This window comes from Fusarium falciforme, chromosome 4 (genome assembly GCF_026873545.1).
Source record: "Fusarium falciforme chromosome 4, complete sequence".
In the NCBI taxonomy this organism is placed as follows: Eukaryota; Fungi; Ascomycota; class Sordariomycetes; order Hypocreales; family Nectriaceae; genus Fusarium; species Fusarium falciforme.
In genome coordinates, this window is record NC_070547.1 from 119,784 (window position 1) to 137,885 (window position 18,102).

The 18,102-nt window shown below is 50.7% G+C and overlaps 7 protein-coding genes across 7 annotated transcripts; 3 read left to right on the plus strand and 4 right to left on the minus strand.

Moving 5' to 3' along the window:
* Positions 1 to 7: 7 nt before the first annotated feature.
* On the minus strand, positions 8 to 1,333 carry NCS54_00478100 (Hypothetical protein; the record flags this gene model as incomplete). The annotated part of the gene is made up of 1 exon (XM_053150306.1): positions 8 to 1,333. The coding sequence occupies one exon, from the start codon at positions 1,331 to 1,333 to the stop codon at positions 8 to 10; it is 1,326 nt and encodes a 441-aa protein (XP_053006281.1).
* Positions 1,334 to 2,657: 1,324 nt separating this feature from the next.
* On the plus strand, positions 2,658 to 4,098 carry NCS54_00478200 (Hypothetical protein; the record flags this gene model as incomplete). The annotated part of the gene is made up of 2 exons (XM_053150307.1): positions 2,658 to 3,246; positions 3,374 to 4,098. 2 exons carry the CDS (start codon positions 2,658 to 2,660, stop codon positions 4,096 to 4,098), a joined length of 1,314 nt encoding a protein of 437 aa, XP_053006282.1.
* Positions 4,099 to 4,337: 239 nt separating this feature from the next.
* On the minus strand, positions 4,338 to 6,903 carry NCS54_00478300 (ZZ-type domain-containing protein; the record flags this gene model as incomplete). The annotated part of the gene is made up of 3 exons (XM_053150308.1): positions 4,338 to 4,701; positions 4,755 to 5,362; positions 6,619 to 6,903. The coding sequence occupies 3 exons, from the start codon at positions 6,901 to 6,903 to the stop codon at positions 4,338 to 4,340; spliced, it is 1,257 nt and encodes a 418-aa protein (XP_053006283.1).
* A 2,114-nt stretch (positions 6,904 to 9,017) lies between these two features.
* NCS54_00478400 (MFS domain-containing protein) lies at positions 9,018 to 11,337 on the plus strand (the record flags this gene model as incomplete). Its single annotated transcript, XM_053150309.1, has 10 exons — positions 9,018 to 9,158; positions 9,224 to 9,591; positions 9,654 to 9,910; positions 9,958 to 10,338; positions 10,384 to 10,541; positions 10,600 to 10,700; positions 10,750 to 10,883; positions 10,939 to 10,998; positions 11,048 to 11,140; positions 11,195 to 11,337. The coding sequence occupies 10 exons, from the start codon at positions 9,018 to 9,020 to the stop codon at positions 11,335 to 11,337; spliced, it is 1,836 nt and encodes a 611-aa protein (XP_053006284.1).
* A 608-nt stretch (positions 11,338 to 11,945) lies between these two features.
* NCS54_00478500 (Hypothetical protein) lies at positions 11,946 to 12,969 on the minus strand (the record flags this gene model as incomplete). Its single annotated transcript, XM_053150310.1, has 4 exons — positions 11,946 to 12,379; positions 12,438 to 12,663; positions 12,716 to 12,738; positions 12,795 to 12,969. The coding sequence occupies 4 exons, from the start codon at positions 12,967 to 12,969 to the stop codon at positions 11,946 to 11,948; spliced, it is 858 nt and encodes a 285-aa protein (XP_053006285.1).
* A 618-nt stretch (positions 12,970 to 13,587) lies between these two features.
* Positions 13,588 to 15,054, minus strand: NCS54_00478600 (Hypothetical protein; the record flags this gene model as incomplete). Its single annotated transcript, XM_053150311.1, has 3 exons — positions 14,914 to 15,054; positions 14,198 to 14,666; positions 13,588 to 14,144 (listed from the first exon to the last, which is right to left on the minus strand). The coding sequence occupies exons 1-3, from the start codon at positions 15,028 to 15,030 to the stop codon at positions 13,588 to 13,590; spliced, it is 1,143 nt and encodes a 380-aa protein (XP_053006286.1). The 5' UTR covers positions 15,031 to 15,054.
* A 577-nt stretch (positions 15,055 to 15,631) lies between these two features.
* Positions 15,632 to 16,678, plus strand: NCS54_00478700 (Hypothetical protein; the record flags this gene model as incomplete). Its single annotated transcript, XM_053150312.1, has 2 exons — positions 15,632 to 16,419; positions 16,471 to 16,678. 2 exons carry the CDS (start codon positions 15,632 to 15,634, stop codon positions 16,676 to 16,678), a joined length of 996 nt encoding a protein of 331 aa, XP_053006287.1.
* Positions 16,679 to 18,102: the final 1,424 nt, after the last annotated feature.

An 18,102-nucleotide genomic window follows, 5' to 3' on the forward strand; every position in this document is an offset into this window, starting at 1 on the left:
TCTACAACTACCAGCGGACCAGCTCCTGTACCTTGACGGGCATGCCTGACTTCATGGAGTGATTAGCTCCAACACCCACGAGAACGGCATTGCCACCATCACGGATAAAGGCGGCGCGATCAACATCCCCCTTCTTCTCACCAAGGAGCACATCTCGCAACAAGATGGGATCACCGCCACCATGGGTGCCTTCCTGCTTGACAACATCCACCACATAAGGCTCGTCAAACATGGGATACACGACAATCTTGGTCTGCTCGACACCTCCCTGGATATACTGCTTATCCTCACCACTGGGATCCTTCGTCACTGGAATGCCTGTCGGCGAGTAGCCGCTCTCGACAACATTGATCTCAAGACGACCCTTGGTCCCGTTAAAGACGCATCGGTATCCCTCCCATGGTGCATACGCGTAGGTGTTGTAGGTGAGAACAGCGCGGTTCTTGTACTTGATGATCATGGAGAGGTTGTCTTCGATGGTGATGTCCTCGCCGAAGCAGTTCCTGTCTCGGATGTAGCCATCTTCATGTTCTGCATCCAGGTATAGCTTCTTCATCCGCTCGTTATCGCCGAGCTGGAAAGCAAAGGGATCTTTCTTCGCATCTTGGTTGTTGAGGTATCGTTCTCCAAGATTCTTCTCGCCGCGCTTTTCGGCATTCTCTTTGCCGTAGAAACGCAGGGAGCCCAGGCAATAGACAAGCTCAGGTTCGGTGTTGAGCCAGAAGTGGACAAGGTCGAAGTGGTGAATTGACTTGTGCATCTGAATGCCACCACTCGTCTCCTTGTGTCGGTGCCAGCGACGCATAAAGTCGGCTCCGTGGGGGCAATCAAGGATCCAGTCCATATGGACAGTCGAGATCTCGCCAATGACCCCAGAGTCAATCAATTCGCGAACCTTGGTGTGATGAGGTGCGTAGCGATAGTTGAACAGAACGCGAACCTGTTTTCCGGTCCTCTTTTCGGCATCGATCATGGCCTGAAGCTTCTCTTCATCGATAGTCATGGGCTTTTCCGTGATCGCATCACAGCCCAACTCCATAGCTCGAATACAGTAGTGGTGGTGGAAGAGGTCGATGGTGGTGACAATGACAACATCAGCCTTTTGTTCTTGGACCATCTTATCGAAGTCCTTGTCCTTGTAGGTAGGCACACGCTCGCCTCCGAGTTCTGCGATGTGGTCGTTTGCAGCGTTCATGCGAGTCTGATTTGTGTCGCAGATTCCCACGAGCTTTGCAACATCCTTAAAGTCTCGGATGATGCTCTCGTAGTACATGGACGAGCGGACGCCCATGCCCACAATGACATAGCGTGTGATAGTGGATGAAGGAGACATGATGAAGACTGGGATGTACAAGTAATGCTAATGACTGCACAATGAGCTGATGAACATAAACCCCTGCTGAAGATGTCATGGATCTTTATATGCCACTTCAGAGAGAAGCCTGTTTGTACCCCGCGTTGCTATCAGTGGGGCAATTGAGGCCAGCCAATCCCTCCAGAGCGCCCCTGCCATCCGTCAACACATGAGAGGTTGTTGGCACGCAGATCCAAGTCGATCCAGTCATACATACGTCTCATCGGCTGCACTCCTTGAGCGGTTGAGTTGCCGACCCGACTTGGGTTTAGCCCCCAACTTGATGGCCGGAATTCCAAAACGGGATCGGGCTCCAAAACCTCACTGACAGGAGGGGAGGGCTTCGGTCTTGGTCCAACAGCCCATCATTGCAGGATGAGATGAGCAATTTTAGCGTAAAGCATCGAAGCGTTTGCTACCGCATTCGACGTTGCCACGCATCAGGACTCTGTTTGAAGTGAGGCCAGTACTCTGTTCGCCCAGTTGGTTGTCAAGTGTCATGATTTCCCAGTAGTCGGCTCTCGGAGCGGTATCTACCGTTTTCGGAGCGGCCCCGCACACGGGAGCTACTTTTGCGGGCCGACCATGCCCGGTCGAGGGCGGGGAAGCTAGCCCCTTTTACAGTTCCATTCCGAGCCAGCATCTCTCCACTATCATCAATGCCGCCTCCAATACAGGTGGAATCGAGCTCCAGTCGACAGGATACCGTATTCAAGAGCTTATCGACTGATCACGATAGCCATGGAGCTTGTCTGGCAATCTTCAACTGCACCTACGAGGAAACGAACGTCCCAAGATAAGTTTCTGGCTGCCTATTACAAAGCTGAGGACGACTGACAGTATATCGCCAATACCTTGTCACCACTGTCGCTCACGAAAGAAGCGATGCTATCATGACGAGGGCGACACCAGGACCGACACTCTGCAACCAGTCGAGGCCCCTGCCCCAGAGTCACAACCAGATGTCAACACCAGAGAGTCAAGCCCGCATCCTTCACAACTGCAAGAATACAATCCCGAAGCAGTATTGAAGCATCTCTTCTCCCTGCCCGAGCCAGACCGAACATGTCAACAATCAGAGACGAGCCGGGGCCGAGTTTCAACCGCCGAGGATGTTGTTCAACAGACTCGGCGTCGACAAATGTGGTGGAGGACGTACAGACAGACGATAAAAATACCACCTCTAACGGAGCACCATCGACGTTATCTGGAGGATGTGGGTGCTCTTCTTGAACTACCGAGGACGACCATTGAGGCACTCCTACCAGTCTACAACTCTCTTCTAGACGACCTTATTCCCATCATGGATGGTTCTAGTGTGCTCCGCGATTTCAGCAACGGCCAAGCCTCTAGATACTTGCTAAGGGCAATATGTCTTGTCACCTGCAAAGCGAAACAGGCTGCTCCATTTCTACGGCTGGCCGACGGCGGACCACTTCTGAGCCACCAAATATTCGCATCAAAGCTACTTGACGGCCTCGATGCAGCCATCAAGGCGAATCTTGAGTCAAACAGGGTTGTCAAGATCCAGATCTTAGCGTTGATGCACCTCCACAATGACGGCCGAGGCGGCGTTGACCGCTCCTCGATGTATTTGACACAGGCTATCAGGGAGGCATGGTCAATGTCGTTACACTTGAAGATGCCAGAGAACTCGGATGAGGACCTTGACTATCTGTGGTGGTCGCTTCGGAACTTTGACCGGCTCAACAAGCCTACCATGGGAGCAGGGCCTTTCATCATCGACGACACTGACATTTCCATCGACCGTATTGCTCCAAGGAGAGAAAGCTATCGGTCTCAGGTTCTTCACATCTCCCTAGTATTGGGAGACCTCACAGTCAAGGCAACCAAGGTCTACAAGGCGAGCTCCACATCAACCGTTGATGACTGTGAGGATTTTCCTTCTCTATTAGAACTCACATCAGGCACCACATTCGATCGTTTTCACAGATCACATAGAGGCTAGTTCACATGTACCACTGCATAGACCTCGACATCCTGTTAACATGGAAGCAGCATTCCTCGAGATCTGGTATCATCTGGCTGCCATGCTGTCGTGTCGACACAGCGGCCCAGACAACGTGCATTACACCAGGCGGCTCGCGTCGGCGGACCGTATCCTTGAGATGCTCGGTCATGGCCAGCATGAAACTCTCCCGCCACTGCCGTTAGTACCATATGCCATGGCCATGGCCACAACAGTGATATACCGTGCTCTACGGGACAGGGTACGGGACATTGATGCTTCGTCCAGAGATCTCAGTCTTTGCTGCGAAGCTCTTGATACGCTTGGTCAGAGCTGGACTACTGCCCAAGGCGTCGCAAAGCTTGCACACAGACTGATGAGTTCCAGCAATCCGGGTAGCATGAATCGACAACGAGTTGAGGCCCCTGATAAAAGTGACTCCACTACAACGGCCGAACCAACTACTTCAGATGAGAGGCCTCTAACTACAACCCACCAGCCACTCAACCAGTCAGTTGGGACAGAGGAGGTCGTGATACCGACCCCAGTGTCTCTCCCATCCGAGCAAGGGTTTCACGGCGATCATGTATCTGACAATCCTCAATATCTTCCAGAACAGCTTATTGAACCGTGGGTTGGGTTTGATGCATCACAGTTTCAGCTTCAAATGGCATTCGATGATCTATTTAGTTATGGAATTTCCGACGCCTTTCGAGATCCAGCATCTTGGGAACTACTTCACATGGCCAACAATGGTTCAGGGTTGGGGAGTTAGAGCTTATGGTGTTTTCCGCATCAGGGTTTAATTATCAACAACTATACTCTTTACTATTCTGGCTCATGGCTTCTCTTGAAAGCGTCACCAAGTTCACAATGCCCTCAGCGTCCATAACTGAGCTTAGAGACTTGTCGTCATCCACTTTGTCCGAATCAAGCGCCTTGAGTATCAATATTAGAGGGGCCGCTCGGCATACTTGTTGTTCTACTATGAGATTCTCCATAATCTGTAGTGTTCTAACCCACAATTTCGTCATCAAACTCATCGCTCTGGCTCCCTTCTTCTGGTGCTAGTGCTGGAATATTACTATTGAGCATCTTAATTGGCGTTTGAGGAACTACTTCAGGCTTTTCGGGCTCCATGTTCCCATTGTCATCCCATTCCTCCGCTTGATCGCGAAATGAGTGACGAGGGTGAAACTTGGACCTGGATCTGGAACATTTGAAACACAGCTGAAAGTCAAGGCAGGTGTCACACAGGACATAGCTGCCCACGATCTCGAGCAAGTAGCAAACGCAGAAACCATTAGCCCCTCGTTTGCCTCGCCTCTTTGCTGACGGGGGCTCTTTGCCGGCCTTGGCCACGATCAGATCACCAATACTAGAGAACGGAGAGCGTTAGCAAGGGGATTGGAGGAATAGGAGGTTATATACTCATCAGCTCCAGAGTAGGAGGCAATTTGAGAGGCAGGAGATGGGGCGGAGAACCCTAACCCCTCTATTGTGGGATCCGCTCCTCTCTCTAACAGGAAAGACACCATATCGGTTGTCATTGGATCGTTCGGATGCAATTGGCGCTGAGTTGTCGATGCGCGAGCTGCCCAGAGAAGTGGTGTCCATCCGTCATTATCCTTGACATCAATACTGATGCCGACTCGTTCTGATCGTGCCAGCACTTCTTCCGCGATGTCCAATTGACCATTCATCACAGCATAGTGAAGAAGGACTCGGCCAAGCTCATCCCTGACGGCAAACTCAGAGTCGGAGGCCTTCAAAAGGGTGAGTGCCTCGAGAGAGTTCTTGAGCCAGCCAATGACGAGATGGTATAGAACCCTATCATGTTCATAATTTAAAATAAAGTCTCTAATCCTTTCGTAGTGGTCATTCCATGAGAGTTGTGGTCGTTCTTGGATAAGCAGCGAGGCTGTTTGGTCAATTTTGGGTGGTTGAGGCTTGGGAGGTTCGTAGTCAACAGTGACAGTATCTGCGGCAAACCGAGAAAGCGCATGAGCCACAGCTTCGTCGTTCTTTTTCCTGTGCGTCTTAATTATCAGTAGCCTGAAGTTTATTTCGTTTCTTCCAAGGTGGTCTCGAAGTTCGTCGAGAAACCATAGGGCCGACTCGTCGCACTCATCAAAACATCCCAACACATGGATGGTTCATTCAAAATCTATACAAACGTCAGTATGCACTAAGTAATGCTGTCTTCTTAACGTACCTAACTGCCCCCTCAAGTACTCAAAGTCACTAAATATGTGGATCCGTCCCCTCTCAGATACCCACGCCGTCGTTGAAGTGTTGGCGTGAGTACATCTCAGGTGGATGATTTGGTTATCAAAGGGATCGATGAGATCGTCCAGCTCCGAGAAGCTTTCTATCACCTCAGTCTTCATATGGGGATAGATGGGTGATGCTTGGTCGAGCAGTTGACGCAGTGCCGTGTAAGAATGTTAGGATAATAGAGCGTGGGTCAGTTGATGCTATATGAACCTGGTCTGGTGGATTCGTGGATATTACATCGACCAAATTGGCCTGAGTGAGTAGCCGAGTCTGAATGAAGGCATCGTTCACCTCGATAACGATTTGAGCGAGGCTCTTGGTTGTTCTCCACAAGTTGCCGACGTAGGGACGATATTGCATAGGCGACAGAGTCGCGAGATTCCCTCCTCGAGAAAACCCCTTGTTTAGTACCTATGAGGATAGCCAAAGAACACCTAAAGGCATGAGAGTCAACAAAACAGAGTTGATAATCTGACATAGAGAAGTCGTTACCAGAGATCTTGTGCAATGCAGGATGTCTGCATATTTACTCTTGTGACGGGTGGCGAGAACCATAGCCTAAGCCCATGTCAGGAACGCGGAGATCAGGTACTCCAGAGAATCTTACCGCTTTTACTATCAGTCCACCAAGGTCATGAGACAGGAACCAGATTGGTCGTCGTTTCTCCTGCGCGACTCTTCATTAGCATGATAGTACATAGCTCAAAGGCATCAAGACAGACCCTGACCTCCGGTGTTCGGAAATCCATAAGAGCATTAAAGAGCGCCTCAACCTCCCCATAAACACCTTGGGAAGTGAATATTTTTCCAGACCTGTCCCCTGGATCATATCCGTACAGCATGCCTTTCCCGGAATGATCCGGCAGCTCATTGAACTTGGTGTCGAGCCAGGACTCAAACTGCGGACCTCTGGGGTTTCTCGCCCACGCATTCCGACTCCAGCTGTGCATTCCATGGATAGCGAAAATACTGGATGATTTCAAGTGTTAATGGGTGTTTAAACCGCATTACTGGGTACTTGCTCATAGGAGACAGAGCTGGTGTTCTGATCTCCCTCGTCTCCCGAAACCACTTCCAATCCAAGATGGTGGTCGTCGCCGAGAGGGCGAGAGTAGGCTTTGTAGTCTTCCTTCTCCTTCTCATCTTCATCTTCATCGTCATTCCCTGTATCCTTGGGGCTTTGTTCATTCGAGGCCGCATTATCGTGCAGCTCATTAACGTCGCTGACTAGGACCTCTGCTCCCTGAGGCAGCTCCTCCTCTTCCCCCGTTTTCAACGTCGTCTCCTCCGTGGCTGCAGCCATGATCTCGGCGATCTCTATTTGGTCAATGATCCTTCGAGGGACCAGACTGGTCGAAATATGGCAAGAAAAAGACGCCAATTTTATGTATGAAGCTACGAGATGCGCGTCGGTCGGCTGAGAGATGAATCAGCACCAGCTCAGGCGGGGGAGGCTGGCCCGGCTCAAGCCCACCATTTTCTGCCAATAGTCCGATGTGATTGATTGCTTGATTGATTGTGGTTCTCGGCATTGTGTTGACTGACGTTGTGTTGAGAAGCTATGGCCTTAAGAAGGTAGAAATAGATAATTCTCTCTTATTTCTTGTATGGAGAAATGAAACCCCTGGCCATGTCCACTTCTCGAATCTGATTCCATTTCGTCGAGGAATAAAGTCAGCCTAAAAGCAGTGAGCTATTTAAGGGAAATTTTTTGAGTATAAAATGGTTCCATTACGTTAACTACGGAATATTCAAGCATAAAGGACAACGTGAGAGCCAGAAGTCAAGGGTAGGTGCTTCTCGTTGGTAGATACGCAAGTGGGTCATCTCCGGTGTCGCTCCACGTGATGAGTCACGTGTATCCCGAGTCGATGTTTTTTTAGACATCAAGAGAGAAGTCAAGGGCTTCATGCCGATCGTTAGCTGATCCGGACTGTCCCGACCTTGAATGTCTCACCCTAAATGCTTAATAAGATGGGACATGGTGGAGGCGTTCCTCCTCAAGATCAGCGTTTTCTTACTGGAACTGTTCCCATCAGACGCCCAACCTGATTTCGCTAAAACAGACGGGAAAAATCACATGGCCAGCTACCCCGTAGTGGTGTTGAAGTTGGGATATCCTGGGGTGCGGGGTAAGCAATTCATTTCTCTATTGAGCCGCACCTGAACCAATCGGCGTTTACGCGGGCAGTTATCATTAGTGCCATGAGGTACCGACGATATCTCATCAGCAGAAATCGGCATTGAACATAATCACAGCACAGGAAAAGTGAAGAAAGTGAGCAGGAAAGCGAGAGCAATTGCAGAGTATAGGTTAGGATTGATACTTCTACACTAGCAATGTTGGTTTGCAATTAAAAATTTTCCTTGACCTGGACCTTGACACCATCTCCACCGATTCCCTCAACTCAGCAAATCCATTGGCGCGGGTGGAGACATTCACAGCTTGGCTGGTGGGTAAAAGAAAAAACACCGGAATAATAAGGTGAGACTGACAGCCAAATCAGTCTCATGTATTTTTGACTGGACAGCGCCCGCTCGGCTCATGCGGAGAACCAATCTTGAGCGGCAATAACGGGACAGACATCTCCACTGGTTTGGATGGATGTGCCGAGTCGATAGTTACGCTTCCCCACCGCCTACAAGGGTGAATCACACGAGACCATTCGCCAAGATCATACAGACCTCCCCCAAGATGGATCCTATTCCTGAGGGATTCTCTTCCTTGAACTTGTCCAACGTTGAAAAGTCACATTGCTTTTTACCAAGGAGCGGGCGTCAGGCCCTCGGAGAAGCCGTCGACCCCATAATTCAGCTCTGACTTGGTCCAATCTCCTCGAGTCAAGTCAGTCTTACACATTTAGCGCCAAAAACTTGGCGGCGCGATTTAGGTAGTTTAAATCCTTCAAGCAACTCGTGAGGGTGTCCTTCGCATGATTTCTAAGACAAGAGGTTTCACAGAATGGCGGGCCGGAGAGACAGCCGAATATTGATCGACCCTGTCGTGGTCGAAATGGTGCGTCGATGCAACCACACAAGTCAACGAGTGGATGACATGATGTCAGAGGGTGGTACCCCATCTTCCAGGCAACAAAAAATGTACCCTGCAATCGTGCAACAACCTGCTCCATCTTCCAGGCAACCAGAATTGTACCCTGCTTCATCACGGCAACCTGCCCAAAACGGCTTCGGCTGCGGCGGTAGATGTCTTTTAACCGGGTCCGATCATGAACCAGTTGAGCGCGGGGGGTGGGGATAGGATCTGGGGAAGCACAATGTGCGGATGGAACGTTGAGCTTAAATACAATATAACAATGCCGACGCTGCCAGAACTTTTGCGAGTATCGATCGGCAGAGCACTCACTGCGCTTCTCTCCTTCTAAGCCTTGTTGTTGTTGATACCCACAACCTGCCAGGATGGAAAAGGATCCAGGACACGGCGACTCCTCTCACTATGAGAAGGACGGATCTGCCGTCTTGCAGAACCCTACATCTTTTGCCTCTCATGAGGGCCGTCGCAAGTCGGTCGCAGTCAACATCGTTGAAAACCCCCTCCAGGTAAGACCCTGCATTGCCCATCTATATCTCGTGCCCGAACAATGACTGATAGCCCCTCCGAATAGAACAAATCACCCGAGACTGTGGTTGCCGAAGCCCGAGCCTACGCTGAGGAACACGGACTGTCTGAGCATGCCGACCTTTTTGGTCGGGCTGCTCTCGTCGCACGAGATGGTGACAGCTTCCCCAGCTTGTCCGAGTTGAGCGAGGATGAGCGCGAGGCTCTGCAATACGAGAAGGACCACAAGTGGCATGGCCCAGTGATGCTTTGGTATGCCATTGGTCTTTGTGCCGTTGGTGCTGCTACCCAGGGTTGGGATCAGACTGGTGCCAATGGTGCCAACTTGTCATTCCCTAAGGAGTTTGGCATTGAAGATGAACCCTGGACTATTGGAATCATCAACTCCATCATCTTCCTCACAGCTGGCCTCATGTAAGTCGTGGAACCCTTGTTACACCAGTGCTTAGACCTGTGACCTAACCCTTCCCCCTTAGTGGCGCCTTTATTGTCGATCCCCTGAACCACTACTTCGGACGAAGAGGCGAGATCTTTATCACTGCCTGCTGCTTGGTAGCGACCCCTATCGGTTCTGGTTTCGCCAAGTCTTGGCAAGGCCTCTTCGCAGCACGCTTTGTCATGGGCATCGGCATCGGAGCCAAGAACGCCACCGTTCCCATCTATTCTGCTGAGATGGCCCCGGCCCGCATCCGTGGTGCTCTTGTCATGTTCTGGCAGCTCTGGGTCACAGTTGGTAAGTTTCCCTTCTTCTGTAGGAAGCATTGGCTAACCACCCTAAAGGTATCTTCCTCGGCTTTTGCGCCAATGTCATTCTTAAGGATGTTGGCAAGATTGCGTGGCGCCTCGAACTTGGCTCTGCCTTCATCCCTGCCTTTATCCTTGCCGCCGGCATCTACTTTTGCCCTGAATCTCCTCGTTGGCTCATGAAGCATGGCAGGCACGCCGAAGCATGGAAATCCATGTGCCAGCTTCGAGCGCATCCAATCATCGGCACACGAGATTACTACTACTCATATGTCATCTACCAGGAAGAACTCAAGGAAGCAAGGGGAGCCGGATACTTTGATCGTCTGTGGGATTGCTTTGCCGTACCCAGAATCAGAAGAGCAAACTACGGTGCTTCGACCGTCATGCTGGCCCAGCAGATGTGCGGAATCAACAGTAAGTCGCCCACTGCCACTAGGGGACAATACTAACCCGTTTCAGTCATCTCGTTCTACAGCTCAAGCATCTTTACCAGAGTGGGCTATAGCGATGACCAGGCCTTGTTCGCTTCCCTGGGCTATGGTGCCATCCAGGTCGTTTTCACAATCCCGACCTTGTTCCTGATCGATACCAAGGGTCGCCGAACTTTGACCCTGGCTGTAAGCCCCGCTCCGGCTCCTAACAACTTGAAGCGATACTGACTCATTGTCCATACAGACCTTCCCCATGATGTGCATTTTCCTCTTGGCAGGTGGTCTTTCCCTGCTGAACGACTCAGAGAGCGTGTCCCAGGCTGCTCGAATCGGACCCGTCGTTCTGTAAGTGTCGTAGATTCCCGGGATACAGTCTCAAACTAACGCTATGCAGCTTCGTCTACCTTTTCACCATTATGTACTGCCTGGGTGAAGGACCCGTTGCCTTCCAGTACTCTGCCGAGGTCTTCCCCACCATCCAGCGAGAGCAGGGAATGGCCTGGGCTGTCTGCATCAACAACACCTTTGGTAGGCGCTGACACTTCTTAGCTTCTGATGTGCTGGTACTAATACGTTTCTGCAGCTGGTGTTCTTGGCCTGACCTTCCCCAAGATGCAAGATGTCATGACTCCAACCGGAGCCTGTAAGTCACCATATTTCTAGCTATAACTCAGTTGCTAACATTGGTTGAGTTGGATTCTACGCTGGCCTCAACTTAGTTGCCTGGGCTATGATATTCTGCTTTGTCCGAGAGACTAAGCAAATGACCCTGGAAGAAATTGACCGTAAGAGAATTAGTCCAACTCCCCATGAAACCTGCTTGCTAACCAGATACTCAGAGGTCTTTTCCGTCCCAACCAAGAGCTTCATCTCATATGAACTCAGAGTTTGGCTTCCCTACTTCATCAAGCGCCACGTCTTGCGACAAAAGATTGAGAAGCCTGCGCCTATTATTGAGAAGGCCGAGAAGAGCGACGCTTGAACTGGCACTAGGGGGAGATTGGGGCTTGAATGCAGGGGGAACTAAACTCCATCCTGGCTTTCTGTTGGACATTTTGACAACAATGGACATGTCGATGATCGAACGGGATACGGGTATATGAAGTTTGAAGGCTGCCAAGGGGCCTGACGTGTCAATGAAATACTGTCTCTTGTGGAGCCTGGCTCTTTCTCAATAGTTTAGCTATCGCGATAATGGGCAAATACGAACTACTACATCGATATGATCGAAAAGATGAGCAGCACTAGAAGGTTGAAGTGGTATTGGGAGTGGGTCTTGCACAAAAGCATCTGGCACACCGTCCTTTGGAGTCTCTCAGGCATAGACACTCGGGTCTAATAACGCGCTTGTATATCAGCGTGGGCCGAGAAGCAGAGTTGCTGAATGACGGACAAGACGCCGTATTGGATTTATCTCCATGCCCATATCGGGATGACTGTATCCTGCCATGACTCCACCCAACTACCCATTCCACCTAGGGTCCCCTTCTACCTAATTCCTTGAAAACAAAAGAGAGATGAAATCAATTGGAAAAGGCTCGCCAAGAACATGCAAATGGGCCGCATAGTCAACGTCTTCAGCATTATCTCTCACTTCTCCCAATACAACTGAATACCCCGTCTCACAGCAGTTCCCCCTCCTTGCAACTTGGCGTTAAGCTGGCTGGGATGCTCCCATGCGAACAGAATCATAGTCAAAAACATCAGCACACTGTCGAATATGTACAAATAGGCCTCGTGAGAGATAAGATAGCCCGAATTGCCTTGAGCGTACTCGATAAGTCGAAACAAGGATCGAATCATGATCAGACCGGCTGCAATATACAGCACAAGGAGGTACCTCTGCCAAGGGATGCCCGATGCCAGAGCTTTCGTTGAAAGAGCACCAGAAAACCTAAGGTGAAACAAAGCAGCGGTGACGGCGAAAAGAGAAAAGAAGACGAGCTGGACAACAAGGCCGATGATGACGATGTGTTCACCATTGTGAAGGGCATCGAGGGTACCTGCAGCCATCATACCACCACCTAAAGGCTGTTGTCAGAGACCTGGCATGTGGATAAGTGGAAAAGGGAAGAGACTTGCCTGCGCCTTGGAGAACAAAGGACAGGACGTCTCCGAGGACAAATAGTTTGGTCAGCCATATTCTCCGAATGGGAGAACAGCTTTCCCCATCTGTGACAAGAATTATGCGCCCAAGAATCATGTATATGCTTGCTGCGAACAAGGCCGGCGAGATGAGCAAGAGCAAAGTCTGAACAACGTATGGCTTGACAGTCCAGTTGGGGCTTTCAGTGGAGGATACCGCTCTCTATGACAAGGTCAGAACGACGGTAAGTGAATGTGATTTTGTAGGTACTTGCGCCAATATAGCCAATGATTTGCACTTGCTAGCGGTCAGTCTCTTCGTAATTACAGAGGTGTGAGGTAGGAAAAGCGTACTGAAACCACCAATAACGAAGCAGGTAAAGAACCACGTCTTGGTCACAATCAGCTGATACACATGCAATCCTGTGATTGCTATAAAGAGGATGATGAAAATGACCGTCGCAGCCATGGAGGGGTCATATCGGTAGAGCTTAAAGATAGCATCGCCACTCGACTCTGATCCAGCCATGGTTGAGAGTGGTGAGCAAGGTCGAGCGTTGAAAGAGACTGTAAGAAAGGAATGAAAGAGCAAAAAGTTGAAATGAATGTGAAGTGAGTCTTGAGAAGAAGGAATTTATCGAGGATACCTTGAAAGAACCAGCTGGACTTTATTGACAGCTGTTTGCGATACGTGATTGCCCCTGAAACAAGGTGAGTCTCCATGCCTCCCGTAAGCGCCGTGCGATGGGACCGTTGCGCTTAACGCAAGTAAGCCTTGCTGGAGTCGATGCTTCGCCTCAATCTCGGGTTCGGACACTGCGCGAGTACGGGATGCGAAGTACGAAGCAGCATGTGTCAGGTTGAGGCTTCCATTAGCGTTCCTCGAGCCGTCTTGGACTAACAAATTTTAGGACCCCATACTTGAAGGGGTTGGCTCCATGGTAACCAGAGACTCAGGCTATTTCTTGAAACTCGCGGTTAGATGCATCGAGCACCACCCGGCCAAGTCACTTGTCTCACAATCCTTTGCTTTGAATCCTACCCTGTTCATGGTACCGAGATTTAAATATATGACAGTCAAGTCTCGATACCCGCAAGGAGACCATCGCGACTTGAGCGATATAGCGCCTCTAAGCATCAGCTTCTGCTATTCTCTCGGCAACCACCCAATCTCCTCCATCGGCCAAATAATCCAAGTCCGATGCTCCTCATCTAATACTGCATAGATCTTATCCATCAGGCCATTGACCCACCCATCCAACCACCATTGCCGTGACAGCTTATTTAAGAGCACACAGAAGTATGACAGCACAACCAGTGCCTCCTGCTCCTCGTCCGCTAGCAACGGAAGGAAGTCTTCGGCTAAAACCACCCAGGAAAAGATATCCACCAGATCTCTCTGTCCCGAAACTTCGTAGAAGACGCCGAATGTCTGGTTCAGCGCGTCTAGAGCGGTGTCATAGATGCGGCGACGTTGCTCGTCTTCGACCGATCTCGTTACTAGGCAGCGCAGATCTCGCACATAGTCGATCTGGAAAACCTGGTCTCTGGCTGCCAGATGATGTGCTGCCTTTTTCATCATACAGGCGAATGGCCCAGCCAGAATGCTTTCGTTGGCCATGCCGATGAAGCTCCTACACCCTCCAATCAAGACCATCCACTGGGGATAGGACCAATTGTCATCCATGGGCGAGCTTGCAAACGCTGCGTTGGATCTGTTAGCGGTCTTGTTAAAATTTCGGGGTTCCAACACGGACCGAAGTAAATAGTAAGGATGGAAAAGGCGAACAGGCATTGACTGTTGCTGCCCTCGTCAAGCCTTGACATGTACTGGGTTGCGATGTTTGATGCCTTGTTGTGGCACTCAATCGCTCTCTCATGAAGCAGGTCGCTTCTACTGGGCGAGAACTGTGCCAAGTGTATAGCAGACACTGAGAGGAGGGCGAGCATGGCGTAGTCACAAGTGAAGCAGAGCTTTACCACACGCACCCGCCATAAATCTCGGATCAGAGGGTCATCGCTGAGAGTCGCGTATGTAGAGGTGGAAAAGTTGTGCAATAGTTCCATGTCTAGCATGTCCAGAGTCCATGGGGTGGATGGTAATGGTGATGCTGACGGGGCGGGTAGTGGCTTTGTGTACGAGTTCGCTGGGAGGGGTCTGAGGATGAAGTGACATGTTTCATTGCGCCTCTGGCAATTGCTGCAGATGGGCCTTTCTTCACCGCACTGTCAAGGGCTATTAGCATTGAGTGAGAGGAACAGATCAAACCATCGACGTTGGTGGCCGGTCAGGTGCGGAGTTGGGCCAAACGGATGCAAAAGAGGCTCGACACTCGTGAGCATCCGTTACGGTGAGAAATGAAAGGCTAATTCTTGGGCACAGCACCATCCCGCAGGACGGCCAACATAGAATGGGACGTGGCCGACATTCCGCACGACGCCACAGCTCGGACCAAAGAAAGCAACGACTCACCTTGATCTTTCTCTTCTTGCAAGCGGTGCACCCTGTCCGCGACTTGGTGTGCGGCCTCCTGGGCTTCGTAACCCGAGGCTCGGATACGGCTGGGAGGGAATCCGGTGTGCTCGCCATTGATGTCGTCAGAGTTGAATCTGGTGGCCCCAAGATTGGTGAGATTAAAAGAAAGAGTTGTTCGGGTTAAGAATCAGGGAGGAGGGCGCAGCTTGGATCCACGTGGATGGAGAAGGCTCGGGTTTAATGCGAGGTACGAGCCTATGCGAAGTTGGAGCCACATTTTGAGAGGGCAATGAACCAATCATATCGAGCTGGGTCCGTGACATCCGAAGCTGGCCTCGTACTCACGGCCCGCTTGCATCATCTTGTGGAGTTGGTAGGACGAGTCTGGGGAAGATGGAAACAAGGACTCCACCGCCGAGATGAGAGACCTCGCATGGCAGGGGAGCAGCGCAACGTGATGCGATTGGCACAGGCTGAGAGAGACATGCAGGTGGAATGAGCCCTTCCAGGGCCGGTGTGCGAGGACTGGACTGGAATATAAACAGAATTCGGTGGCAGACCATGGCCACCTGCCTTCTCCTCGTCTGCACTCCTTCTCGTCTTTGTTCAATCTGTCTTGCGATCTCTTTCAGGTGTTTCTCCATTCTAGCTGTCTTGTTGCTCCGCCATCCTTCGCTTCTTCCCCATTGCCTGTGTGGCCTTTCCTCCCTCAACCATGGCTGGTGGCTACGGGTCGGTAGACACCAGTAATTGCACAGAGGTCACTCCCGAGTGTCCAGTCAGTGCCACCTTGTATGGAGACTACTTCAGTACCGGGGCATGCGCTCTCTTCGTCGCACTATACGCCATCTTGATCTTCTGCCAGCTGGGATTCGGCTGGCGATCGAAAACTTGGTCTTACACTGCATACCTCCTCGTCGGTTCCATCTTCGAACTTATCGGATACATCAGTCGCGTTCGCATGTCCTTCAACCCCTTCATCAGCAACGCCTTTATCCTGCAGATCCTCTTCCTCATCTTGGCCCCGACCCTCATCGCAGCAGCCATCTCGCTGACGTTCAAGCATCTCGTTTTGTACTATGGCATCCAATATTCCACTATCCGACCGAAACTATACCCTTGGATTTTCGTAGGGTCTGACTTTGTCTCCATTATCATTCAGGGGATTGGAGGCGCGGTTGCGGCATCGGCGAGCACCGGCGATGACCCAGACCCCAAGCGAGCAGATCTCGGAAACAACCTCTTGATCGCCGGTGTATCGTTTCAGGTGGTCAATATGGTCGTCTGTGGCATTTTAATGCTGATTTACATCCACCGATATCGAAATGCCCGTAAGCTGGCCACGTATACCGTCGACTGCGGCGAGGACGGCATTATCTCGACCGACTCGACCGACTCTCCTTCTACATCACACAGGACACCTCAGTCCGACAAGCGAGTCAAGAAGTTCATCTACTCCATAACAATAGCCTACATCGCCATCATCATCCGCTGCATCTACCGGTAAGCTATGAAGCCGATTGCTCAATGGTGTTGACTAAGCCATGATGATAGCATCCCAGAAATGGCGTCCGGATGGGGCAGCAGTATCATGCGGAACGAAGCAACCTTTATGGTCTTTGATGGTGCCATGATACTCCTCGCTGTCATTCTTCTCACAACCGTCCATCCGCTTTGGTTCTTCATCTTCCTTAGCGTTAAGCCTCCTGGGTTTGTTCTCCCAAAGAAGGAGTCTAGAAACCGCTCCGTCGAGATGGAATGATGGTGAGATATATTGACATCGAGGGCGTAGTCGGGATATAGTTGGAAGTTGATTAATCATGGGACGAGAGGGACAATCTGCGAGAGAATGGAGTGATCTGCCTCGATCATTATTGTGGACGGAGGCTCGAATGTCAGCTTCTTAATGTCGTGCTGCTTGGTGACGGCCTATTGGACTTGGTCAGTGGAGTTCAAACAAGAACAGAAACCGGGAGTGTTGGGCAAGAAGGGGATTGGGGAATGTGGTAAAGGACAATTGTAGTGGATCATCTATCTATTGCAGGTTAATCGGTAATGGAAAAGTTGGTCGTATAACCAGCTGGGCCATCTTTCTTTTCACATCCTCTTTCCTTGAATGAAGCTGGACGCTTGACCCTCTTAGTCCTCTGGTCACCTCATTACGGTTGGTGAACGTGGGTCAGTCTTAGCATCTCACACTTCAGATCCGATTCCTAACAGGTAGGAAATAGAGGGCTGGGGGCTTCATGCTGCAACCAACTTAAAATACCCCCAATGCTTCTGCCGGCCCCAGTAACAATCACCGTTTGGCCAGCAAGGTTGGTGAGGGCACTGGATGAGAAGTCTAGCTGATGCATATTGATGTTTGCGTGGCTGAGGTTTACGATCCCGAGATTGCTCACTCTTTGAACAGAGATATGTAGAAAGATGGAAAGCCTTCAGGTGACCTGTAGATGCCTGACCGAGGACACTCATGAGCATCGGTGCCGTCATCGCACTGAGCCTTTCTGGGCCGTAATGCCTTAACCAGAGTACCACGCTTAGTCGATTTGCCGGCTCTTGGTACCGCTACTGTCGTTTGGCTTAGAAACCCTGTGGGATCGATCAGCAGAGTGCATGCCCCAAAGGCCAAAGACCCCTGGGGGAAGGATAACTGGAGAAGCCCTAGTCTCCCCGAGTCTTGACCGGCATGTGATGCTGTGCCGTAGTTAATGCTGATCGTGCGGGGGACGGGGGTTGGCAAGGGGGCTCCTGGGCATGATGTGGCAAGAGTGGTCGCATTCACATTTGCGGGCGCTTCCACTTGTGCCATGGCATTGTTCCAAAGATGCAAGCTCTGTATTTTGTATAAACGGGTATTCATACACCATACTCGGTGTGGAGATGTATCTTTTTATCGTTGAGACGAGGCCCTTGGTAGAGGGATCTGACCTTGCATGAGAGTCCATGTTGATGAGTTTGTGGGCCGGGTAGTGGCTGAAGAGAGGTGGTCAATAGGCATGATGTTTTGGTATCAGAGTTGGCACGACATCAAGGGGGGCTTATACCTGTGCCTGTTTGGACGGAGAAATGAGGATGGGGAGGTGTGTTAGCATTGGAATATGATGTGTTGATAATGTGTTCTTTGTCATAGTTGAAGCCCGGCCCTTGATGGGTTAACTAAGCCAGAAGACAGACCGTCTTTTG